The following is a 23,798-nucleotide window of genomic DNA, read 5'->3' as shown; positions in this document are numbered from 1 at the left end:
TCCAGCATCATATCTTTTTGCTTTTTGGTACTGTCCATAGGGTTTTCATGGCAAAGATACTGGAGTGGGTTGCCATTTCCTTCTCCAGTGGATCACGTTTTGTCAGAACTCTCTGCTATGACCTTTCCGTCTTGGGTGGCCCTGCATGGCATAGCTCATAGCTTCATTGAATTACACAAGCCCCTTCACCACGACAAGGCAGTAATCCATGAAGGGGACACCAGGGGTACTAGCTTTAAAATCTAAGTATTAGAAATATTGGTTTATTCTGTTGCAGCAATGAAATTGGAGCTGCCTGTTTTAAAATTCCAGTAATAGAAATTTTGCTTCATTCTGTGGGCTGCCATTAAATTGGGGTGCTTGCTTTAAAATGTCATCAATAGCATTGTTGTTTTATTCTGTTGCAGCAACTAAATTGGGAGTGTTTGCTTTAAAATTGCAGTATTAGAAATGTTGGTTTATTCAGCAACTGAATGCAGGGTGCTTATTTAAAACTTCACTAATAGAAACACTGTTTTATTCTGTAACTTGGCAGAGCTAATTTAAAATCCCAGGCTGTACAACTTTGATAGGTAATATGGCGACAATCAGTAGATATAATGTGGTTTGTCTGGTTTTGCAAGATCCTGACGGGGTAAGGTTCACCAAATATGTGGAACTACATAACTTTATGTAGCTGATAACTTCATAACCTCACATCTCCTTGTGGAATTTTCCCTTGCCAACACACAAGTTTTAGGGTTTCTTTAAACATTCCAAACTGTTCCTATTCTTTCTCCAAATGTAGAGGCAGATGATACTTGAACATTTTTGGACAAGGATCCTGAGACAGCAGCGTCAAGCAAATACCTACTAAAAAAATGTGTGCAGTAGTGATATGTTTAAATTTATTTTTTCATTTTTATCAGGATATCTTCATAATGTCCTTATTCTTAGATAAGCTACACCATCAACTGTCTTGTCTAGCATTTATGCCTTTTAAATTTTATATTTGTTTTCTGTTTCAAGTTTAGAAAATGAATGCTCCTCCAGCCTCAGAAAGCAGACCCTATTCTACAAATCCAAGGCCTTTTTTTTATGCTCAGCCTACAGCACATCAGCCATTCCCTAATCCATGGCTTGTTGGACCTATGTACAATCCCTATGGCATGCCTGCATCTGGTAAGAGAATCTATACAGTACAATGTCTTTACATACAATGATAAACTTATGGGGAAAAGGGGGTTATTTGCCAAATCTGAACAGGAAACAAAAAAGTGAGAAATTTACTAGAAAAATCTGTCAATGTTTTCTCTATTTGGTCAAACAAAGAGCTGCAGTTGAACTGCTAATTTATTATCTCTGTTAGAGTTTCATCTACTGTTCTGGATCTTGGCAGTAGTGCTCTTAACTTTATAGGCTCTTTGACAAAAAAAAAGAATGTTCTAAAAAAAAGACTAAGAAAAATGCTTAGGGAAGGGCATAGCAAGTGTCAAAGATTTAAAGGCTAATGAGGCAGAAATGATACCAGCAAATTTTACCTATAATTTATTCATGCTTTCAGTCAGAATCTGTTAAGCATTCTTTTCAGACATTGAAATTTGCCTCAAAACTTATTTTCTGTAATACCGGTACTAGCAAAATACATTACAGGGTAATCTGTCTGGAATGTTACTATTAATATTCAGGATCATACTTCTAATGTTTTGTAGTACATTTTATATTTTATATTATACTATAAAGAAGCACTCTCATCATCATTACCTTCATTGTAGCTCTGCTTAACAGCTTTATAACATTTTAGCTTTCAGTGGATGAAACTTTCAGAGCATATAGCAACAAACAGGAAATTCCTCACTTTCCTAATTTCTGCTTGCTTCCTCCTAGGGCAAATAAATAGCTTTATTTAGCATAATTAACTTAAATACAATTTATTTCAACTGCATTTAATTAGCTTGTAAACTTTAGTTTGTTTAGCTATAAATTATTCCATTGACAACAATGAGTTCTGTTTCCAAATAAATGTAATTAGGCTCTGCTTGTTACTGCAATTAAGTGTCTCCTTCAAGTCAAACACAGCTTCTAGCAGCTTAAGTTGAGTTCTTTTGGCTCCATTTGCTTTTTAAACCTTTTTTAACCTTCCTAGTGTAGCCTATAGCTCTTGTATTTCATGGATACTTCCATACAGATACTAGTCAGATCTATCAAGGACAGAAAGCATAACAAATATAATTAATAGCAAAAGATATTGTCAGTCGTAGTCTTCTGACTCCTGCTTATTCACTTCCAAAATTATACAAAACTGTTGACCTCCTTTATCTGTAAATTATAACTTTTTTTCAGTAATAGTCACTGAGCTGCACTGAAATTTTGCATGTACTACTTCATGTTTTCACTTCATGCCTTGCTGAGCTAAATATAACTGTACCTGTGAGATTCTCGGTTATCTCTGAGCTTAGCTGTTTTCTTGCAGACATTTCAATACCCATCTAGGGAATATCATCGGTGCTAAAAGGGGGTGCGGTTTGCTCTTTGTTTAAATACAAGTGATTTGCCCCGTCCAGGTTGGTGGGAAAGTTTTTGGTGGTTCCTTGATTAGGCTGTTTACTGTTAGCTCAAACACTTTTAGCACTTTTAGAATAGAATATCATCATTGTATATCTCACAATGAAATTAAGTGCTGTCCATAGTACACACTACACACAAGTAAAAACATACATTATATACACACATCCTTCACATTCTATTCACCACTGCGCTGCCCCTAATATTGCACTTCAGTGTTGCACTGTACAATAGTATTTAATATGATTCCAGCTCTGGGATAAAAACTGTTTTTCAGCCTATTTCTTTGTTTTTATTATCCTGCACCATCTGCCAGATGGTAATAGTTAAAAAAAAAGAATGTCCTGGATAATATGAGTCTTTAAGAGTGTTTTGAGCTTTCCTAAGACAGTGGGAACTGTAAAGTTCGTCTGGGTGGGGGGAGGAGAGGGCAGCCAATAATCCTCTGGGCAATGGTAATGACTCTCTGGAGTGCTTTCCTATCTGCTGCTGTGCAGTTGGCAAACTCCACATAAATGCAATAGGTTAGAATGCTCTCTATGGATCTATGGTAGAACGTCACCAGCAGTTTTAGCACTGATGATATTTGCTAGTTGAGTAATGAAATGTCTGGAAGAAAATAACAAAGAATATTGCAGTTCAGCTCTGAGCAACAAATATTCAGTTCTATTGGCACAACTATAATCTTGGACACAAAAAAAGTGTAAAATGAGGCATTTTCAAAGGCACAGAGCTATTAATTTGTTAGATATCCAAAAACAATGAGCTTAGAAAGAGTGGTTTATTTTGTTGCAGCAAATAAATTGGGGGTGCTTAATTAAAACTCCACTAATAGAATTATTGTTTTATTCTGTTGCAGTAACTTTATAGGATACCTAGGAAGATATAGAACAGCCTGTTGATGCTGCTAAATCACCAAAGATACATATATTTTGAGGGGCTTGGCTGATTTTTTTTTTGATTATTCTGATTGCATGTTTAGCCTTGCTGAAGATCTAAAATTAGAAGCCAATGATATAACTGTATTTTGGTTTTGTTCTTAGGTTTAAGAAGTAGCAATCCATACTTCCAATGTTACTCAGTTCCTGCCCAGGAATATCCTGGATATTTAGTTCCACAGCCTCCTATGCATATGAGAATTAGAAGACCTTATTTCAGTGGTCCTCCACCATCACCCATGGTGTATCAAGTCCCACGGTTCAGGCATGGTTTTCCCATGATGTGTCAACCACAAAACCCAGTGAAAAGAACAGAGGACAAAGAAACTCAAACTAATTTTGGAGAATCTGAAAGTGGAGCAAAAACACCTATGGAACAAGATACAGGAACAAAAAGCTGTGATGCTGGAAATACTGCTCATATCGCATCTGATACGCCTAAAGAAACTGAAAGTTTGTTAGAAAAAACAGATAAAACATCTTCTGCTGTGTCAGACAGGGAACTTGCCAAGAACTCTTCAGGTCTTGTACCATTTAGAACCCTTCCCCCCGCAGGCTATGCCATTGAGAAAGAGGAAGTTAGAATACAATATGCAAATGATGGTGCTCCTGCCATCCAGCTATGGAAGTCTTTCAAAGAAACAATCCCTCTCTATGAGATGGCACAGAAAAAAGTCCCAACAAATATCGTGCAAAGAGATATGCTTGCTCGTAGCTCCTGTGAAGGAGTTGCATATGGGCCTCGCGAACAAGGAGAATTGCTTCCATGTATTCCATTTTCAGAGGAGCAAAAGGTTCCTGAGGACATGCAGAAGAAACAGTCTCTATGTAAAGAAAATCAAGATTCAGAAAAACAAGGAGTTATAAACTACAGAGCAAAGGATCCAATGGAGGAAGCTGGAACTGTGCAACTGGCTGAACCAACTGGGCCTGACTACTCAGGGATAAGGCAGGATGTACTGATGGCCAAAATACCTCCTGGTTTTAAAAAATCAGGTGGTTCAAAAGCTCCACAAGAAGTTTCAAATCATATCCGACAACGGAAATTATATCCCTCTGGCATGGAGGTGACAAATGATGCGTATTTGCCTCAGAAGTTGAGTGAATGTAATGATGTGAGCAATGAAAACTGGAGTGCTTCAGAAAAAATCCAGTGGTGTGATGACTCTGAAAAATATCTTCCTTCTGAGAGCTGGTTGGCTTGTGTGGATAACATGGATCCAAACTATAACTATGAAAAATATCTTTTCCGAAGAAAGCGTCCAAATTTGCTCAGTATTACCTCTGATGATATGTCTTCTATTGAAGAAGGCTCATCAACTGAGAATTCTTCAGTGTCTGTCATAGTCCCAGACTATTTGCTTCCAAAGAGTTTATGTACTTTCAAGAAAAATGCTGATGGCTTGGGAATAGACCATATAAGAAGTGGAGGCACACTCAATGAAGATGAGGAAGTGATGGGGACTGAACAGGTCACTAGTGAGCAAAGTCAAAATCTGAAGAGTGATTCAAGAGTCAAGGTTAAAGAGAATCCTAGCCAAATCAAAAAGATGAACGTTTTTCCAAGATGTTCCAGTGACAAGCATCTCTATTGTCTCCAAAAAATAACAAATTCATCTCCATCAGATGCTGATGACTCTGAAGAATATTGGGTGATGGAACCAGAGGAATATGAAGAAGAAACTGATGAGGAATACTTTGTTGAAGAAGATACGCCATATGAAATCCTGAATTCAGACAAAAGTGGATTGGGCCAACAGACTACCCAGCAAGTATTTTGGAGAATCCCTAAAAATGCAGTGCCACCACATGTAATTAACTGGCCTGTGCAAGAAAAAATGTCTGGGTTGCCTACTAAACTGCAGAAGGAGCAAGATGAAGATCTCTGTGATGATTATAACATCTGCTTGATGAGACCTACAGCCCAACAGCTAGAATTACTTGAATACAGAAAAAATCCACAGAAATGCTCAGGTAAATAGAAAACTGAAACAGATGTCAATCTTTTTTTTCTTTTTGCAAAACTTCATTTTCTAATTTATAAGTCTTTATAAGTCAAACAGAGGAGAGAGAGGAAGATAGATTATTTTGGGGGATTTGTGGGCTTTTTTTGGAAATAAGCTGTATATCAAGAATTTTGTACATAGCTACTTGAATGCCTATCTCTCTGAAACGCTGCAGTTTATGTATTTCAAATTCTTTTTCTCCTCATATGTACCTTTTACTTTGAATTCTTGTACACAGTTAACAAACTTTTTTTAATGATAGAATATTGAGTGACTACAGTCTAAATGTTCCTTGATCAAGAGTTGAAAGTAGCATAGTCCATATTAGCATCCAGGCTGATCTATGTGTACACACATGTACACCTGAATATATTCATAGTCTGCAGTTAAATCAGTGGACATATTGGAATTCTATTAGGATTGTTGAGCCAATTTGCTTTACCAATTACTAACCAGATATGTAGCAAAGAACTGAACTTCTGCTTTATACATGTTGATCAGGATGGTTACAAGACGAAAATAGAAGGACTGGACCTGATGAATACTGGATGAAAAGTGGTGCTAGACCCAGATCTGCTAGCCTAAAACCTGGTGATCTCTCACCTACTGCTGCAAAAGAGAAAGGTATGATCTATTCTTTAAAATAAAAATGTACTGCATACATCTATTTATTAACATGACTTCAACTAATTTTCTTTAACTCAGTGGCAATTGATTCCACATTTTAAAGCAAAGTGGCAATTTGTGCAAGCAAAAAAAAGTCAAGTTAATTTGAATGCTGAGGTATTATACATAAAAGCAAATTCAGTGCTGCTCAGATCAAACATGAATTTTGGATATCATGTACAACTCAATTGGGAGCCTCAGCCAGTCACAATTCTCTAGTTGCTCGTGCATATTCTGAGAAAATATCTGTTATCTTGTATGGTGAATTTGAAAAGCTATTCTTAAAGAATGAGGTGTGGTACAGATGTCTTTGCAAGCAAAGTAATTTAAAAATTGGAAATGATAGAAGGGATTAAATTTTAGGCGCAGGGTAAATAAAATGAATGAAAAAAATTATTTCATTTATAATAGATATCCTAGAAGTATTTCCTTTTGCTTCTGACGATATGTATATGGACTGTCCAAAGAAGAAAGGAGTGCATAAGCCTCCTCATAAACGCAGAGACACAAGGTGTGAAACCACTGAAGAATGGGAGAAACCTAAAACTACGTATTACAAGGGTAAGCGCACTATGTCAGCAAGTTATCTAGTAATAAAGAGATAAACTTTTAAATTCACTTTTCAAATCATTTCTATAAGAATACTCTGAGCAGTATATGGAAGTCCAATAATAGTCAGCTCATAGGAATTTTAGAACTAGTGCTACAAATGAAAATTGTGGGTTCACTGAATTGGAAAACCATAGTGGAATATTTTCTTGCATAGGATGTTTCTGCTCTTTGAAAGATGTGTATAATAAAAACATGGATCATAATCAGTAAAATATCAATTGTATTGAGTATATAGTCAGTGAAATACATCTTTATGCAATACATACTCAGCCTTGCTGAGGAGAGAAAAGTTGTATAAAGGATGCAAACAACCTGCTAAGTCCAGCTGCAGTGCCAAGGGAGATTCCTGTTTGATCTAAACTGTTATCCTTAGACTAATTTCTTGAAAAATTACATTACTGAGCATCATGCCTGCTTACGTCCACTACCATGGACTGTTACACTACACAAACTATTAACAGCATTTGAGACTGAATACCTAAGTGGGCTTTTCCTAAGGTACGATAAGGATGTTTGTATCTTTGGCACACATTTTACTAGGTAGTTACACTGATTGCTTTGTGTTGCTGTGCACTGCTCTAGTTAGTGCTCATAGTTAGTGCCTGTTCAGCTGTCATACAGAAAGATGTGTAAACAGACCTCTCAGACAAATCACACTGAAGGTTATAGGTCTGATTTCCCCACACTTTAAGAAAAATCTTAAAAGAATCTTAAGCTGGATCCCAATCTTTTCACTTCATGCCTCTAACTTATTTAAGTCCCATGATGTCCTAATTTTTAGCAGCTGGGTAGTATTTGAATGCTGCTCATATATGGCTTTTTCTTATATAGATTTCTTCATAAGTAATATAAACTTATTATGCTAGGCATATGCCATGTACATATTTTAAGTATTTGAAATGTTTTATCATCCTGTCTAGTTAAGATGTTCCTTCATAATGATTATACTGTACTGGTTTGTAGAAGCTTTAAAACTTGGCAGACAAATTTGCATATGGTTATTCTCAACTGCCCTGAATATTATCCATTTGCAAACTATTTTTTATGTTTTCCTTTTGTGCAGGGTGTGAAGCAAAGAAACCACCCTATAAAAGATAAAAGAAGACAATGATAATCAGTATTATGGAAGTGCAAATATTTGCTTGTATTGTTTAAAGGAATCGTAATTTTTTTTTGAAGCAAATCAGTTTAAGGATTCCTGAGTTCACACTGTAAAATGTCCAAAAAAATGGATTTGGACACACACATTTCACACAATGTTAAGTAACACAGTGTTTAAATAAAGTTGAAGTTGCACTAATAGGATGTGTGAATAATTTCCAATGTAAAACTTATTCTCAAAGAATGGATAAAGCATCACCTGAGAAATATGAAACAAAGGTCAGTAGGAATCACAATTTAGTTTAAAAAGCATTAACTTTAAATAGTATCAAGTTTTAAGAAACAATGCTCCCTACTTCCTTCTGCAGTGATACCTGAAAGGACACCAAGATAATTTTTTGTAAATAAGAGAAACTATACTCTATCTAAATAAAGCTCACATCATGGTTGCATAAACCAAGGTTTTAAAGAAATATTCAGACCCTGTAGATTTTGAATGTAGTCTCAGAATTTAAGTTGCCTTTAAATTGTAATTTTTAACATGGCAGCATGGAAAATTTCATAGGAGGAAATTTCATAAAATATATTTAACTTTAATTGGATGCAGTTTAGTATTTGGTCAGAGTACATTCTAGTAGAATTCTAGTTCCTATACTAAAAGAAGTTATGCTATAGTGTCTTCTTAGCATAACTAAGGCTATATTATGAACATATCAATGTATTTTCTTAAATGGAACTGTTCATTTTTCATGCTTAAAAGGGCACAGTTTTCATTATTCTGGGTCAGCAACTGACAATAGAATATGAAGCCTTGAATTGGATTCATTCTTTTTCTACATCTCCATTCTCAGGATGATTCTAGCAAGCTGTTTGTGGAACATACTGCAGAATAAACAGATTAAAATGGAGGTGTTGGGCTGAGTTTATGTGCATGATAATGACTCCAGTTATCCAGCTAATCCTTAGTATTACAAACTGTTATTGGAAATAATGGCTCAAATTGCTTTTAACTCCCTAGCAAACCTTTGCTTTCAAAGATAATTAAGCTTTCAGTCCTTGATAAATGGGAAGAGATGAAGGAATGAACAGGTGTAGATGAAGCCAGATATTTTGCACCCAGTCATCTAAAGCAGGGGTGTCAAACTGGCAACGTCATGTGACGTGTTGCAATGTATCGCAACTTTTTTGCCATTGCCGGCAATGGGGTGGGCGAGGTTTTGCTATGATGCATCTGGCCCGTGGGCCGGCAGTTTGATACCCCTGATCTAAAGGAACAAGCATGCTACAGTTTTGATGACAAAGTGCTGATGCAACAAAAATGTTTCTCTTTGCTCTACATCACAGCTGTCTAGGATTTTGATCCAAAACTTTAGTTCTTTTATTGCTTTTTAATTAAATAAAAAGTAATACAGATGAATAAACAGTTATTTTATTGGGCAGAACAGATATGCCACAATTAATACACCTATGCTTCCATTATTATTTTTCTGTCTAAAAAAGTCAAACTTAGAGTGCCATAATAGAATATAATCAATTTTTAACCATTTTCTGAATTTTATCCACCATCAAAAAGCAACACAACATGCATGGTTACTTGACAAAAAACATTTTTAATTTTTCAAGCACTTTTCTAGGAATTGCTAAGGAAATGGACATTTGAAAATAAGTTTTATTTAAGTGTGCTTTATTATCAGTAAAACGATCTTCAAAATGTGCGATCTAAAGATTGTTTTACAATTCCTCCGATTCTATTTCTAATCTTATAGAATTCTGTGGAGCCATTCCTATTATGTCAGATGCAGCTGGAGGATGGGTGATAAATTATGCAGCTTAACAATAAAGTACATCTGAAAATAAGTTATAAAATATATTCTTGTATTGTGGTAGATGATAGTTGTATTGTGCTTCATCCCTTTGTAGAAAGCCACTTTTTGGAGCAAAGTTCAGATGGAGGCAGTTAAGGGTGAAGCCCATACCAAGCCCCTTTGTAATTCATTTGCCTCTGCATATTGTCCAATAGGCTTCTTTTAGTAAAGGCTGGGACATCTGCCATACTTTATCACTTTAGTGATATGCTACTAAAGGAATTCTTTTGGCTAAATGTTACCAAGCTTTGATGAAAAGATATTTGTGTAATCTTGGGAGTTATTTTTAGAACTTTCCTATTAGTAGTTTTCCCTTTTCTACACTGATTGTTAAAGTCTTAGTAGGCCAAAAAAAGGGCGGAGGGACCTTTTACAAAAATAGTTAAAAAGAAGTATCTGTGCATGCATTCATGTCGGTGTGTACACAGAAGCAGGGTTTTTTTAGAAGCATCTCCCACAGATACAAAATAACCTTTCTTGGGGTTTGTTGTTATTTTCCAACACAAGAAAGGTAGAGCATGCAGAAATAAAGGAATGTTCTTTGGATCTTTTACATCTTATTGACACAAAGGCAACCATCTCCTCAATCTGATTCAGACTTCTTGCTTGATTTAGAAGACCGGTGTTTTCTCTTTTTCTTTTTTTTCTTCTTTTCTTTTTTCTTTTTCTTCTTCTTGTGCTTCACCTGATTCCCTGAGGGACTGGAAGTGTCACTGCTGCTGTCTTCATCTGATGTGGAGTCTTCCAGCAACCGTTTTAATTGTTCTATCCTAAGTGCATAAAAAGACAATGTCAAATGATATTTGCTTGGGCAGGTTTCATTTCACTTGGATATCACATTAAAGCAAAAACTTAGGAACTATTACATCAGAAATAAATGGGGTTCTTTATGATTAAGAAGTCAGTTTTTTTTTCTCTGCAGAAAACATGTGAAATGAAGTACCGTATTTTTTGGACCATAAGACGCACCTGACCATAAGACGCACCCAGTTTTTAGAGCAGAAAAACAAGGAAAAAAATATTCTGAACCAAATAGTATCAGTATACTAAAACAGGGCTTTTCAACCTTTTCATCCATTGTACCACTTTTAGGACAAGGCAATGTCCGAGTACCACCAGTTGCCCCGCAAGGTGTCAAAAACTTGACACACACACCCCAAAAAGGAAAAAAAATGATAAAGTACAGGTAGTCCTCGACTTACAACAATTTACTTAGTGACTGTTCAAAGTTACGACAGCACTGAAAAAAGTGACATGACCATTTTTCACACTTATGACCATTGCAGCATCCCCAGGGTCATGTGATTTACATTCGGATGCTTGGCAATCGATTCATATTTATGATGGTCACATTGTTCCAGGGTCATGTGATCGCCTTTTGCAACCTTCTGACAAGCAAAGTTAGTGGGGAAACCAGATTCACTTAACAATCATGTTACTAATTTAATTTCTCTCTCTCCTTCTCTTTCTCTTCCTCTCTCCCCCTCCCTTTCTTTCTTTCTCCCTTTCTCTCCATCTCCTTCTTTATTTTTCTCTTTCCCTCTATTTCTCCCTCTTTCTCTCCCTCTATTTCCCTCCCTTTCTTTCTCCTTTCTCTCTCCCTTTCTCTATTTTTTTCTTTCCCTCTCTCTCTCTCTCTTTCCCTCTCCCTCTATTTCTCTTTCTCCTTCTCTCTCTCCCTATCTTTCTCCTCTCTCTCTCTCCCTCTATTTTTTCCTTCTCTCTCTCCCTATCTTTCTCTCTCTCTATTTCTCTCTCTCCCTCCCTCTCCCATTGTTCCTTCCTTCCTTCCTTCCTTCCTTCCTTCCTTCCTTCCTTCCTTCCTTCCTTCCTTCCTTCCTTCCTTCTCTCCCTCTTTGTCCTTCCCTCTCTGTGTTAGAGCAGTACCCACGGAGGCAGCCCTGCAGCCCAGCTTTCTCTTGCAGAAAGCAAGCTGAAACGGAGCGAGGGAGATTGCCAGGAACGCGAGCTCGCGCGGTTTCAGTTTCCCTTGCTACAAGAGAAAGCGGGCTGAAACAGATGAGGGAGATTGCAGCAGTGCGAGATCGCGTTCCTGGCAATCTCCCTCGCTCCGTGTCAGCCTGCTTTCTCTTGTAGCAAGGGAAGCTGAAACCAAGCGAGGGAGATTGCAGGAGTGCGAGATCGGCGTTTCTCAGCACATGCCGATTTGTGCTCCTGGCAATCTCCCTTGCTTTCCACTTGCGGAGGTTGGAGCTGGCCATACGGATCACCTTCGGACCATAAGATGCACCCTCGTTTTCCCCCTCACTTTTGGGGGGAAAAAGTGTGTCTTATGGTCCAAAAAATACGGTAGTCATAACAGATGGCTGGCAATTTTCTTGATTCATATCTCACAGGGCATTCTCACTCTGGCAAGTCACCATCTCTCAACTTCAAACTTGAGGATTATATTACTGAGCTTTCTTATAATGGTCAAAAAATATTTGGAAATTTGTGAAGTATCACTATCATCATTTTCATCATAATTGTTTAAAAGAGCTAAACTTACCTCATATCTTTTTCATAGCGTTTATTTTCTCTTATTATATCATACATGGGGTCTTCATGTGCCTTAGAGAGGAAAGAAAGCTTCATGTCCAACCAAATAATTTCTTACAACTTTTTAAATTTTCAACATGATGCCCTCCAGATGGAGTTGGATTGAAATTCCCTTGAAAATCCTGGGATTTGTAATCCAAATATATCTGAAGGGCTTAGAAGGTCTGTACAATAAAATCAATGGCATTTCCTACACAAGAGTGGCAACCTTTTTCCTGATTAAGATTGTCACTTGAATCCCATGTAGGGTGCTGTGGATGGGATACAAACATAACAAGTGTTAACAAAGATGAGGAAACATTAAAACTTCTAACCCTACTGACCCAAATTGTGATGGCAAACCACATTACCAAATGATGTTGGAAAGAGTCACTGGCAACTTTTGCAGAAGTTCTGGAGTTCTCAAAATAGCATGGTATAGATTGCTAGTCAAGGCTGCCTATCACGTCCTCCCCATCAGTCTATGGACACAAGCAAAACAATTTTGTCAGCCTATTTTGGAGAGTGGTCCCATGCAGTGATTGTTTTATCTCTACACTCTTTTGCTTCATACAGGTTGTTAGGGACAGATTATATGGATATCTTAGGTTTAAAATATAACTTATGAATCAGCTTAATAGCTCCCAGTCAAAGGTAAAAATTTTCTGTTTGATAAAATTCAAATCCTGTCTCCTTTATATGCGTTAATATTTTATTAAACCTTTTTCCTATTATACAATTGCACCTATTCTTCTTTGAACTCCTGTTCTGGAGTCAGATCTCAGACCATCTAAGATCTTAGACCGTCTTTTGACTACCAAAAGAAAACCAAATGTATCATTTTCAGCATTATTCCTAAATTTTTAAACTATAAATACCAAAACTGAAATGTAAGGATGTAAAAGAGTGAAATTCAAAGCAATGTTAACAGCTGCAATATTTTTATGATTAATTAGTCAAATGTTTACTTGCATTTTCTAGTTTGCAGTTAGTTCAAAATGACTGGATACAGAATTTATATCTCTTAATGTGTACATCAATTCTAAATGCATAAATAGCCTAACACTTTATAAATAGATACTTATCTAATCACTTGCGTTTAATATGGTTTCCCATCTCGGTTTCTAGGTATGGAATCTGTATAAAATGCAGTGGATTTATTTGTATAGGCTTATTTGAAGATGAACATTGAAATAAATAGTACATAAGTAATAGGACCGCGTTTGCTTTGAAAGTAATTCAAAGTGCTTCAGGAATTACAGAAGTATTACACTTCTTTGATATTCAATTAAACAGCCCAACTATTTTTTGCAACTTTGCTGCTCTACATGAGGTTTGAAGCCCTTCTTTTGAATTTGTTTTAAAGCATATCCAGTCCTAATAAAATATCTTCATTTTCCCTTTTGTGGATTTTGATGCAAGGCATACAGTATTCCTAAATGCTGGTTGGGGAAAGAAAGTGGAGGAGACTAATAGCATAATCCAGTGGTTCTGAAACTTTTTTTTTTTGCCACAGACCCCCTTTTGTGGCCATGGACCGTCAAGATTTAACTCAAGATTTAAATCATAACATTTCTTCAGGGCCTCACAGTTCCCTAGGGATCCATGGACCACAGGTTGAAAACCACTGGCAAAAGCAATTATTGTAGTTAGAGGGCATATTATCAATAATGTTTCTGCCCAAGAAAGCTACCTATATGTTTAGTATTTGTTTCCCAATGCAACATGTCTTGGAATGATCCTGGAGATGTAGTGGTTGGCTAAGGCAAACTGGCAAGAGAAAGGAAATTAACTCCAACTTATTCTCTGCTGACACTGTCTCTGTTTTATTCCTAGGAAAGTGCCCCATGGAAGATTAATATTAGCATATCATATTTTACAGAATTATGTTAACGTTATCTACAATTAACGGAAAAATCAGATGCGTTAATTTAACATTTTTCTCATGTGATCATTTAGAGTAAATTATGACACAATTTACACTACTTACCACTCTGAATTGTTCTAATTTTTGGTTGCCTTTGATGAAGAAAGGACATTCTTTATCTCCTGTTCGGTGTCCGTATCGTTTACATCTCCAGCCTTGAGAGAGAAAGAGATTAACACTGAAAAATTATATTCTACCCAGAACATTTTTTACAAAAGTGCGCACATACACACACACAACACTGTAAAATCAAAACCAATTATTTATTTATCCTCATGCTTTCTGAAGGCAAGATATGGAAAGTCTGCAGAACTTAGTTCACATTTGTATCTTTACACCAGTCCTCCTCATGACTGATTTGTTTTGATTAGGTTCCCAGTTCTAGAGATATGTGACCAAAATGATTCAGGAGGTAAAGAAACTGGGTCTTCTTACCTTAAAGTTGAGGTAACTAATAGACAACACAATTGAAAAATATAAATTAATGTGTGGCATGGAAAATATGGAGATATTTCTAGCAATGTTAGATGTTATCCACAAAATTTAATTTCTATGGATCCCTGTACTGGTAAGTTTGTAAAAATATTAACTTTTTCCATAATGTACAATTATTCAATAACATTGTGGAGTATGTTACAATCAGAGCTCCTGGCTGCTACCAAGGACTGCTTTCAAAGGTGATTAAACAAATTTCCTGGATATACTGTATCTCATTGGCCTTTGGTCTAAGCTCTTATGGAAAAAAATATGTTCGTCTCTGAGCTGTCAGATTTCCTTAACACTAAAAACTAACAGCATTTTTTTCTGTTTAAAAAAAACTTCAGGTAAAGTAGCTGAATTAAGACCCCACAAAAAATTTTAATTATTCTTTTTGGTGATAGCACTAGGCACATTTCTTGCATTCAAATAGGATTGAATATTCATAGCACAATCCTACACATCTATTTAAAAATAAGCATGCAGTATAGGAAACAGTAACCAACAGCCTCTGAGGATACTTCTTTGGTGGGTTTTTTTTCTTCAACTCTCCTACCTTTCTTGACTACAAATCAATTGATTATAAACATGCCATGCTGCATCCTCACAGATTTTCCAGCTCTCAACCTTATCCATCTGCTTGCACCAACTGAGTGCACATTCTGAGCATTAATACTGTTTCTAAGTCAGTTCTTCTGGTTTGGCAGTAAACATTCCTTTGCCCTTTAGTCTCTCCTTTCCCTAAATGCTATGAATATTTTAAGTTATTCTATTCATGAAAGCACTGATAAAAGACATATTAGAAATGAAGTTAATAATAAGAATTAAATCTGCAATATTTTTGAAACAGACAGTATAAAAATATTTATCATAAAGCAAAAAGCATTTATAAGTTAATTATTTTCATTGGGGAAAAATGATAATTGCTAAAGAAAAGATTTTCTTTCTTATTCTCACCAACTAACCCTATTGTTGGATTTATTACAGAATCTCCAAAATCTAGATGCTCCACTTACATTGCATAACCTTGACCTCTTTTCCTAAAGGCATCCATAATCCTTTGGTTGGAGCATGTGCTAAAAATTCTCGTGCATTTTCATTGCCAGGTACATCAGGAATGCAGTCTTCTGGTTTAGTCTCATTTTCCTGCAAAAGAAGGAAAACCACTAAAGCTATAAAGATAAATAAGTGGGCAAGATTTTTTCTATAGACATAGAGTAGTATTTTGCAATCATGGGCTCATACTTCCTTGAAGCTGACTCAGCAATAACTAGGGATTGTTAACACAGGATTGCTGGAAAGTAGAAGATGAAGCACATTGCACCAGCAACAATTCAGAGTATTGTTAGTTTTCTGCAAGTTTTCTGCAACCTACTTGCAACAAGATACTGATTATTATTAGTCCCTTCCTGAATGGACATGCATACTGTATGTCATTAATTGTATGTGTCTGAACCTGAAGCTTTCCAGACAGCTGAACCTACTCTTCTGCCGTATACAATCAAATGTGACATTCTACATTGACATGGTTGCCCAGTGATGTCTTAAATGAAACCTGATGGATGCATTTTACTTCAAACTCAAATGCAAAAGTAAGCACTTACAGTTCTGTAGACAAAAATGGATCTCAGGGCATAAACAATCACATAGATTATTTAGTGATAATTTGAAGAACATTTACATTATATCTGTTATATTTTCTTTAAAAATATATTATTTATAGCCCTCTCACCTACCTTAATTAGCCCTGGAGGAAGTTTCTCATAGCTGAAAAATAGATTGAAAATATATCTTTAGTAATTTTTCTTTTTTAAAAAAAACTAAGCAATGATGACTTTTTAGTTGCCACAAAAAATAGAAGGATACTTTATTTAAAAGTGTTTTTCATTTGCCTTACTTGGCAAATGATATGAACAATTTCGGAAAACTGAAGAAGGTGTCATTGTAATGAAAGAAAAAAATGAGCAGTTTCAAACATGTAAAGAGTTCTCTCCAAGCTGTTCACTATAACAGATTCCAGTCTTTATTTACCATCAACAATCTGTCAGAAACATAGTTTTTTTTTCTTGGAATGTAGCTGCCTTCAAAAGAAGAAAAGCTTTCTTTCCACTAGCACAAATGACAAAGTCACAAATTTTTTATTGCCCACATTACACCAACTTAATTTATTATTTCCAGTATGGGATTTGAAAGGCTTGCCAGAATTTCCTGGGTGAATGAGTACTATACCTTAATAAGATAAATATAAAACAAAAGTAGAATGGCCGAATGCATCAAATAGCTAATATGAAATAATTTGCACACATCTCAAATCAGAACTAACTGGCACATAGCACTTCTACCACAAAATTGATTTTTTATAATAGAACAATAAAATGAGACCAACAGTGAGTGTTCTTGTTATAGAACACTGTAATCTATGAGTAAGAAACAAATACAATAAAAAAACGTAAGTGTGCATAGTATGAAAACACTGGATAGCAGGGCATTTTTTCTCAATACTCTAAAATCTGGAGTCATTGTCCTAATGAACTGAATGGCAGGGACAAGATTTATCTCACATAGCATAGAATTAAGAAATAAAATTCCTTAGCACAAGGTCAGTGACTGTTGCCAGTATGGATACCTTTATGAAAGATCTAGACAAATGAACAGTTTTAAAATGGACAGTAATAATTTCGCACAATTCTTGGTTTGAAGACTCTCTCAAGTAGCTACCAGAGTAGTGCTATATGGATACCATTGATTCATAGTCAGAATGTGAATGATTATGGTATTTTTCGGGGTGGGGTGTCTTCAAGACTTTTTAGATTCTTTGTAGATCTGGATGATTCACTTTTACTTATCTGAATCATCCAGTATTAACTTCTTTTCCTGTGCTGTTCTATCTATGTCTGCAACTCGGCTAGTTAACTTGAGGTGGGCACTAAGAAGTTAATGGGCTGTTAATTCGGGGGGGGGATGGTCATCGGAGTTTCATGCTTTTTCTTAAGAAATTGAGAGCAAACCCCACTCCTTACTGATGTTGTTACCTAGTTTGGGTAATGAAAAGTCTGCAAGAAAACAAAGCTCAGAGAGCACCAAGGACCCCTCTTAAGAAAGTGCCAGACAAATGGACAACCTTGATTAGGAGGTAAGTGAAACCCAGCGATGTGGGTTCAGTGGAAAGCACAGAATTTGTCTCTCAGCCTATGGTGGTCTCCTCAAAACCACAACCCAACTGTAGTTGTGCACTGGATTAGGAAAGGTACCATGGTTACCTTACAGGCTTGCGTGTTGCTAACGGTCATAGGAGAGCTCGGGGGTGGGGGAGAAGAGGAAATAAACAAGTCAAGGGACCGGCGAAGAGGCTCTGCTTACAAGGACTCCAGATGTTGGATCTGTTGGATTTGCTGCACCATCCGTTTATTTCTCTTTTGCTCCTTCCGATCTTGCCCTTTATGGTTTGTCTGGGAGCTGCAGCTGGGCAGCAATTCGGTGTGGCTCCCATGTTTCCGGAGGCTGCTGCCTGCCCCTGCCTCTTCCTGCCTGCCTCCTTGGGACATGGCCGCTCTGACGGTGCCAGAACTGAGGCAAGGGATCGGGCCCCCAAATGGGGCTTGGCCGCCGCTCGACCGGCACCTCCTTTCACTTCCTGGTCGAAGTGGAAACAGGCACTTCCTTCAGCTAGCAGGGCTACCTCTCTCTCGAGGCAGCGCCCTCTTCTCTTCTTGTTCCAGCCTCTCGGCCGAGGGATCGCAAAAACTTTGGGCCGAAGGGAAGGGGAAGCTGGAGTATTTACAGTATTGCTTTGCAGCTGTAACCGGGAATCAAAAAGCCTTTTTGGGAGGAAGCGTTTTCAGCTGAAGCTGCTTTAATTCTTAATTCTTTAATTGAAACACCAGCAATACAATCAGCAATGAAATATCTGATCTAGATATACTTCCTTCAATTTTTACAGTGAAAATTTATTTATTTATTTATTTGGATTTATATACCGCCCCTCTCTGAAAGGACTCGGGGCGGTGTACAGGGCAATTAAAACACTATAAACAACACATAATGTATAAAAATTAAAATGAAATTAAATCAAATAGCCCTAAACAATAAACACATTCTAAAATTTAAAATTTTTAAAATTTAAGATCTAAAATCCAAGTCCCTCAGTCCAGGCCGGCAAGTTCAAATAGCCAAGTCTTCAGGTCGTGGCTAAATGAGCAGTTAGAACTTATAAAAAATACATTCTCCTAATATTCCCAAAACATGTATTTCAGGATAAAATATGCTCATTTTTTCACCCTTCTATGCAAGTTATTCTAGGAATAAAAAGGTGTCCATTATCTTTATAGTCATTTAGGGACCAGAAAAGAAATGCTGCTGGTATACAGTTGTGAAACCTGGTCTGTAAGTGTAAGTTGAAAATTTTAGAGGGCAAAGACCAATGTTTTGTATACCTCTTTACTTACCTTTGAGAGAAATCAAGTAGTACTTTAGTCAATAAAATATAGGAAAGGAATAAAAAATAATTTACTGTTTTCTCTTTGCTTTCTTTTGATAATAAGATGAAACTTCTGGGCATTAGGCTTCCAGCAGCTGTTTCTAAATGGCTGATGTTGGAAGACAGGTAAGAATTATCTCTGAACAAGCAAATAATTTATTCTATTGGAGGAAGTACAGTAAATGACATATTAACAGTATGATAGATACACTCGAAAAATTAGAATATGGTGCAAAAGTTCATTTATTTCAGTAATGCAACTTAAAAGGGGAAAGTAATATATGAGATAGACTCATTACATGCAAAGCAAGATAGTTCAAGCCGTGATTTGTCATAATTGTGATGATTATGGCTTACAGCTCATGAAAACCCCAAATCCACAATCTCAGAAAATTAGAATATTGTGAAAAGGTGCAATATTCTAGGCTCAAAGTGTCCCACTCTAATCAGCTAATTAAGCCATAACACCTGCAAAGGGTTCCTGAGCCTTTAAATGGTCTCTCAGTCTGGTTTAGTAGGAATCACAATCATGGGAAAGACTGCTGACCTGACAGTTGTGCACAAAACCATCATTGACACCCTCCATAAGGAGGGAAAGCCTCAAAAGGTAATTGCAAAAGAAGTTGGATGTTCCCAAAGTGCTGTATCAAAGGACCTCCGGTCCTTTCGCCGTGACCTCAAAACTTTCTTCTTCCATCAGGCTGACCTGGATTGATGATGGGTTTTAATTTTTAACTGTTGTAGTTAATTTATTTTGGGGCTGTTATTTAATTGTTTTTTAATTTTTGTATTGTTGTTTTTTATTGTTGTTAGCTGCCCTGAGTCCTTTGGGAGATAGGGCGGCATATAAGTCCCAAAAATAAATAAATAAATAAATAAAGCACATTAATAGAGTTATGTGGAAGGAAAAAGTGTGGAAGAAAAAGGTGCACAAGCAGCAGGGATGACCGCAGCCTGGAGAGGATTGTCAGGAAAAGGCCATTCAAAAGTGTTGGGGACTTTCACAAGGAGTGGACTGAGGCTGGAGTCAGTGCATCAAGAGCCACCACACACAGACGGATCCTGGACATGGGCTTCAAATGTCGTATTCCTTGCCAAGCCGCTTCTGAACAACAAACAACGTCAGAAGCTTCTTACCTGGTCTGTTGCTCAGTGGTCCAAAGTCCTCTTTTCTGATGAGAGCAACTTTTGCATCTCATTTGGAAACCAAGGATCCAGAGTCTGGAGGAAGAATGGAGAGGCACACACTGCAAGATGTTTGAAGTTCAGTGTGAAGTTTCCACAGTCTGTGTTGATTTGGGGAGCCATGTCATCTGCTGGTGTTGGTTCACTGTGCTTCATTAAGTCCAGGGTCAATGCAGCTGTCTACCAGGAGATTTTGGAGCACTTCATGCTACCTTCCGCAGACGAGCTTTATGGGGATGCTGACTTCATTTTCCAGCAGGACTTGGCACCTGCCCACACTGCCAAGAGCACCAAAACCTGGTTCAATGACCATGGGATTACTGTGCTTGATTGGCCAGCAAACTCGCCTGATCTAAACCCCATAGAGAATCTATGAGGCATTGCCAAGAGAAAGATGAGAGACATGAGACCGAACAATGCAGAAGAGCTGAAGGCCACTATTGAAGCATCCTGGTCTTCCATAACACCTCAGCAGTGCCACAGGCTGATAGCTTCCATGCCATGCCGCATTGAGGCAGTAATTGCTGCAGAAGGGGTCCAAACCAAGTATTGAGTACATATGCATGCTTATACTTTTCAGAGGTCCAATATTGTTCTATATACACTCCTTGTTTTATTGATTGTATGTAATATTCTAATTTTCTGAGATTGTAGATTTGGGGTTTTCATGAGTTATACGCCATAATCATCACAATTATGACAAATCACGGCTTGAACTATCTTGCTTTGCAGGTAATAAGTCTATCTCATATATTAGTTTCCCCTTTTAAGTTGCATTACTGAAATAAATGAACTTTTGCACGATATTCTAATTTTTCGAGTTTCACCTGTACATCCTTGCAAAGTCCATGCAAATAGCTTTTCTCTCCGAAGGGTGGAATTACAAGCCAAATGAATTTTTCATTTCTTTCTTCTCCTCCTCTTTCAATCTTCTCAATTTCTATTGCTTTTGGGCAGAAAAGCTGACTTTTCTCCTCATGCTAAGCCACCTTCCTGGAGTATTACACTTAGCACAGTTTCTGTCTCTTCTTGGAAACTGCGAATGACTCTTTTGCAGTTTTGGCAGACAGATTTCGAACTACCCTGCGTTTCCTCTGCCTGTGCTTTTTCAGATGCGCTCCAGTCCAAACCTTTCAATTGTTGACTCAGTTTAAGCCCATTGCCTTTGTAAATTTTATATTTATTGTGTTAAACTTCAATTTGTGATGAAGATGTGTGCCCAAAATATCTTCTTCCAAGGAGTTCCATGAAAACATGTTGTTGTTAACTGCGAAGTCGTGTCCGACCCATCGCAACCCTATGGACAACATTCCTCCAGGCCTTCCTGTCCTCTACCATCTTCTGGAGTCCATGAAAACATAGAATGTATCTAATAAAATAGCAACAGTTGCTGGAGCGGAAGGACAAAACTTGATAATGGAAACAATTGGTTAGTCTTTTTTTGTGACTACAATTCTCAGAACTCCTTGGAGAAAATATTTTACTATACAAAGACATTCTATAGTAAGAAGCTTATAGTTTGCTCTTATAAAGAGGTTTTATAAATATTGGTAAAGTGCCAAGTTTTATATGGAGTATATATATTTTAGGCAATATCCTTATCCTGTTTTAGTTTAAGCTGATGTCGAGTATGCAATGAAGGAATTCAAAAATTCTCCTAGGTTATGGAATATCTTCCTAGTCACTAGCAGTCCAACCTCTATTTTGCTCCTCCTGCCATGTTGTCTCTATACAGTCGTCAATCCTCTGTATATTTATAGACAGCCAGAACAGATAATTATAAACTAGCACTATGCCAAATAACTTTCTGTGCACAGCCTGCCCTGTATTTAGAATTTAAAGTGCTCTGAAGATTTTATATAACTTAACTTTTTCCAGAATTTCAAATTCTTTAGGTGATGACCCATCATTTTAGACATTTTGAGAAAGACAATAGTCCAATCAATCTGCATGAAATAAACTCTTTCCATTATGTTTCCCTAACAATGTTTATTAATGCATCAATTTTCCATTAAGGTTGGAGACCAAACTATCATGCCAGCCCTTTTATAAAACACCTCACTGTGCACATATCCTCATTTGCCTATGGTGGCAACATGTCTTCTGTTAGTTATGCATCATTATCAGCCCTAATCCATCCTTTTCATCTTATTTTCCAACTTCTTTGACAGCTAAACGCCATTTCCATTTTACACCTTTAAACTGGCCATTTCTTTGGTGATTGTTTTGCTTATTTTTGGGTCAACTGGTACAAATTCAATGTCTAATATTCATATGTTGGTGTACAATGTGTTAGACCATTGCTATTTAGTTGGAAACTCTGTTTGGAAGTAGAAAGTGTTAAGTCCCTGATTACCAATTAATGGCTTTTCTTTTTTTTTAGTTTCAATTGTTTGTATTTGTATTTTGTTTCTTGGTATATTATAGAGTCACAGTATTCCAAGTTGGACATTCAGGATAAATGTCTTAAATAATTTTTCATTAGGCAACCTAGTTTGCTATGTCACATACTACCTTCTTGGCATGCATTTTTTCATGTCATATTGTGTTATATTAAACATGCTTTTCTGTGTATCTTTCAACTTCTGTACTATTTTTTCATTCCCATCTAATTGTCGCAACCATTTGTCAGCACAGGTGGTAAACTACTTCTTCTTTAAGAGGTTGGTATGTAAATACAGTATTAACTTATCCAAATATTCTCCAACCTACTTAAGTTTGGTTCAGACTTTCTTCTAGGTAATCTAGATGTAGCTGTTGACTTTTTCAGTTCCTGATTATCAGATTAGTGGGAAAGAAATGGAATTAATTACTAATTATGACTTCTAAAAATTTTTCCCCCAAGCCTAATAATTTGTCATTAAATTCAGTTATCTTTGAAGGTTTTCACCATTGTAGGAGAAAGAGACAATATTGTCACCAGCAAAACATATTAAGGTATGTTAGGGCAGTGATGACAAGCCTTTTAGAGATCAAGACCCCAAACTGCAACCCAAACCCCTTATCATCAGGTGCCAGGTGGGCGTGGCTGCAGTGGTCATGGCTGACTGGGTAGACTTGGCCACCTCGATGTTGCTCATGGGGGGCACGCCTGTGATGACCGGGCATGATTGGGGGAGATTCAGGGGCTCTCTGGCGGGTGGGACGGTGGATAGGAGGCTCATCCTGCAGGGTGAGGAGAGGGGAGGCAGGGGTGCCATTTCCATTCAGCATTTCTTGCAGATGTCTCATGACCCAAACTAGGTAACATAAGCAATGCCAGAAGAGAGGGGGTTTGTGGAATGAAGGAGAAGAGGAGAAGGAGGGTGGCTGTGGAGTCTTTGCTGCTCTCTGAGCTTGGTGGCTTTCTTGAAGACATTTCATGACCCAAACTAGGTAACATCATTAGTTCACTTATTATCCCACTTTGGGTCCTGAAACATCCCAAGGACCCCCCAAGGACCCTTCATTTTAACTCTGAGC

The 23,798-nt window shown here is 37.1% G+C and overlaps 2 protein-coding genes across 2 annotated transcripts in view; both read right to left on the bottom strand.

The window, feature by feature from the left end:
- Positions 1-1,812, bottom strand: part of KBTBD2 (kelch repeat and BTB domain containing 2) — a 31,955-nt gene extending 30,143 nt beyond the window's left edge. Inside the window, exon 1 of the mRNA XM_083377870.1 lies at positions 1,744-1,812. The gene's annotated coding sequence lies outside the window, so the exon portion shown is untranslated. The remainder of the gene's footprint in view (positions 1-1,743) is intronic.
- Positions 1,813-9,274: 7,462 nt separating this feature from the next.
- Positions 9,275-18,292, bottom strand: RP9 (RP9 pre-mRNA splicing factor). Its single transcript, XM_083376353.1, has 6 exons — positions 18,035-18,292; positions 16,411-16,441; positions 15,691-15,820; positions 14,261-14,352; positions 12,242-12,303; positions 9,275-10,502 (listed from the first exon to the last, which is right to left on the bottom strand). The coding sequence occupies exons 1-6, from the start codon at positions 18,217-18,219 to the stop codon at positions 10,316-10,318; spliced, it is 687 nt and encodes a 228-aa protein (XP_083232479.1). The 5' UTR covers positions 18,220-18,292; the 3' UTR covers positions 9,275-10,315.
- Positions 18,293-23,798: the final 5,506 nt, after the last annotated feature.

This window comes from Vipera ursinii, assembly GCF_947247035.1.
Source record: "Vipera ursinii genome assembly, chromosome: Z".
NCBI classification, from domain to species: Eukaryota; Metazoa; Chordata; class Lepidosauria; order Squamata; family Viperidae; genus Vipera; species Vipera ursinii.
The sequence above is the reverse complement of the archived record's forward strand: the minus strand, read 5'-3'. Positions and strand labels throughout refer to the sequence as shown.

What these genes read in the sequence shown, in the direction of transcription:
- RP9 (XM_083376353.1), bottom strand. Translation starts at nt 18,219, where the DNA reads ATGTCCCAAGGAGGCAGGCAGGAAGAGGCAGGGGCAGGCAGCAGCCTC. An exon ending in TTCCTCCAGGGCTAATTAAG is followed by an intron (nt 15,821 to 16,410) that starts GTAGGTGAGAGG and finishes CTTCTTTTGCAG; the next exon opens with GAAAATGAGACTAAACCAGA. An exon ending in AGAGGTCAAGGTTATGCAAT is followed by an intron (nt 14,353 to 15,690) that starts GTAAGTGGAGCA and finishes TTCTCTCTCAAG; the next exon opens with GCTGGAGATGTAAACGATAC.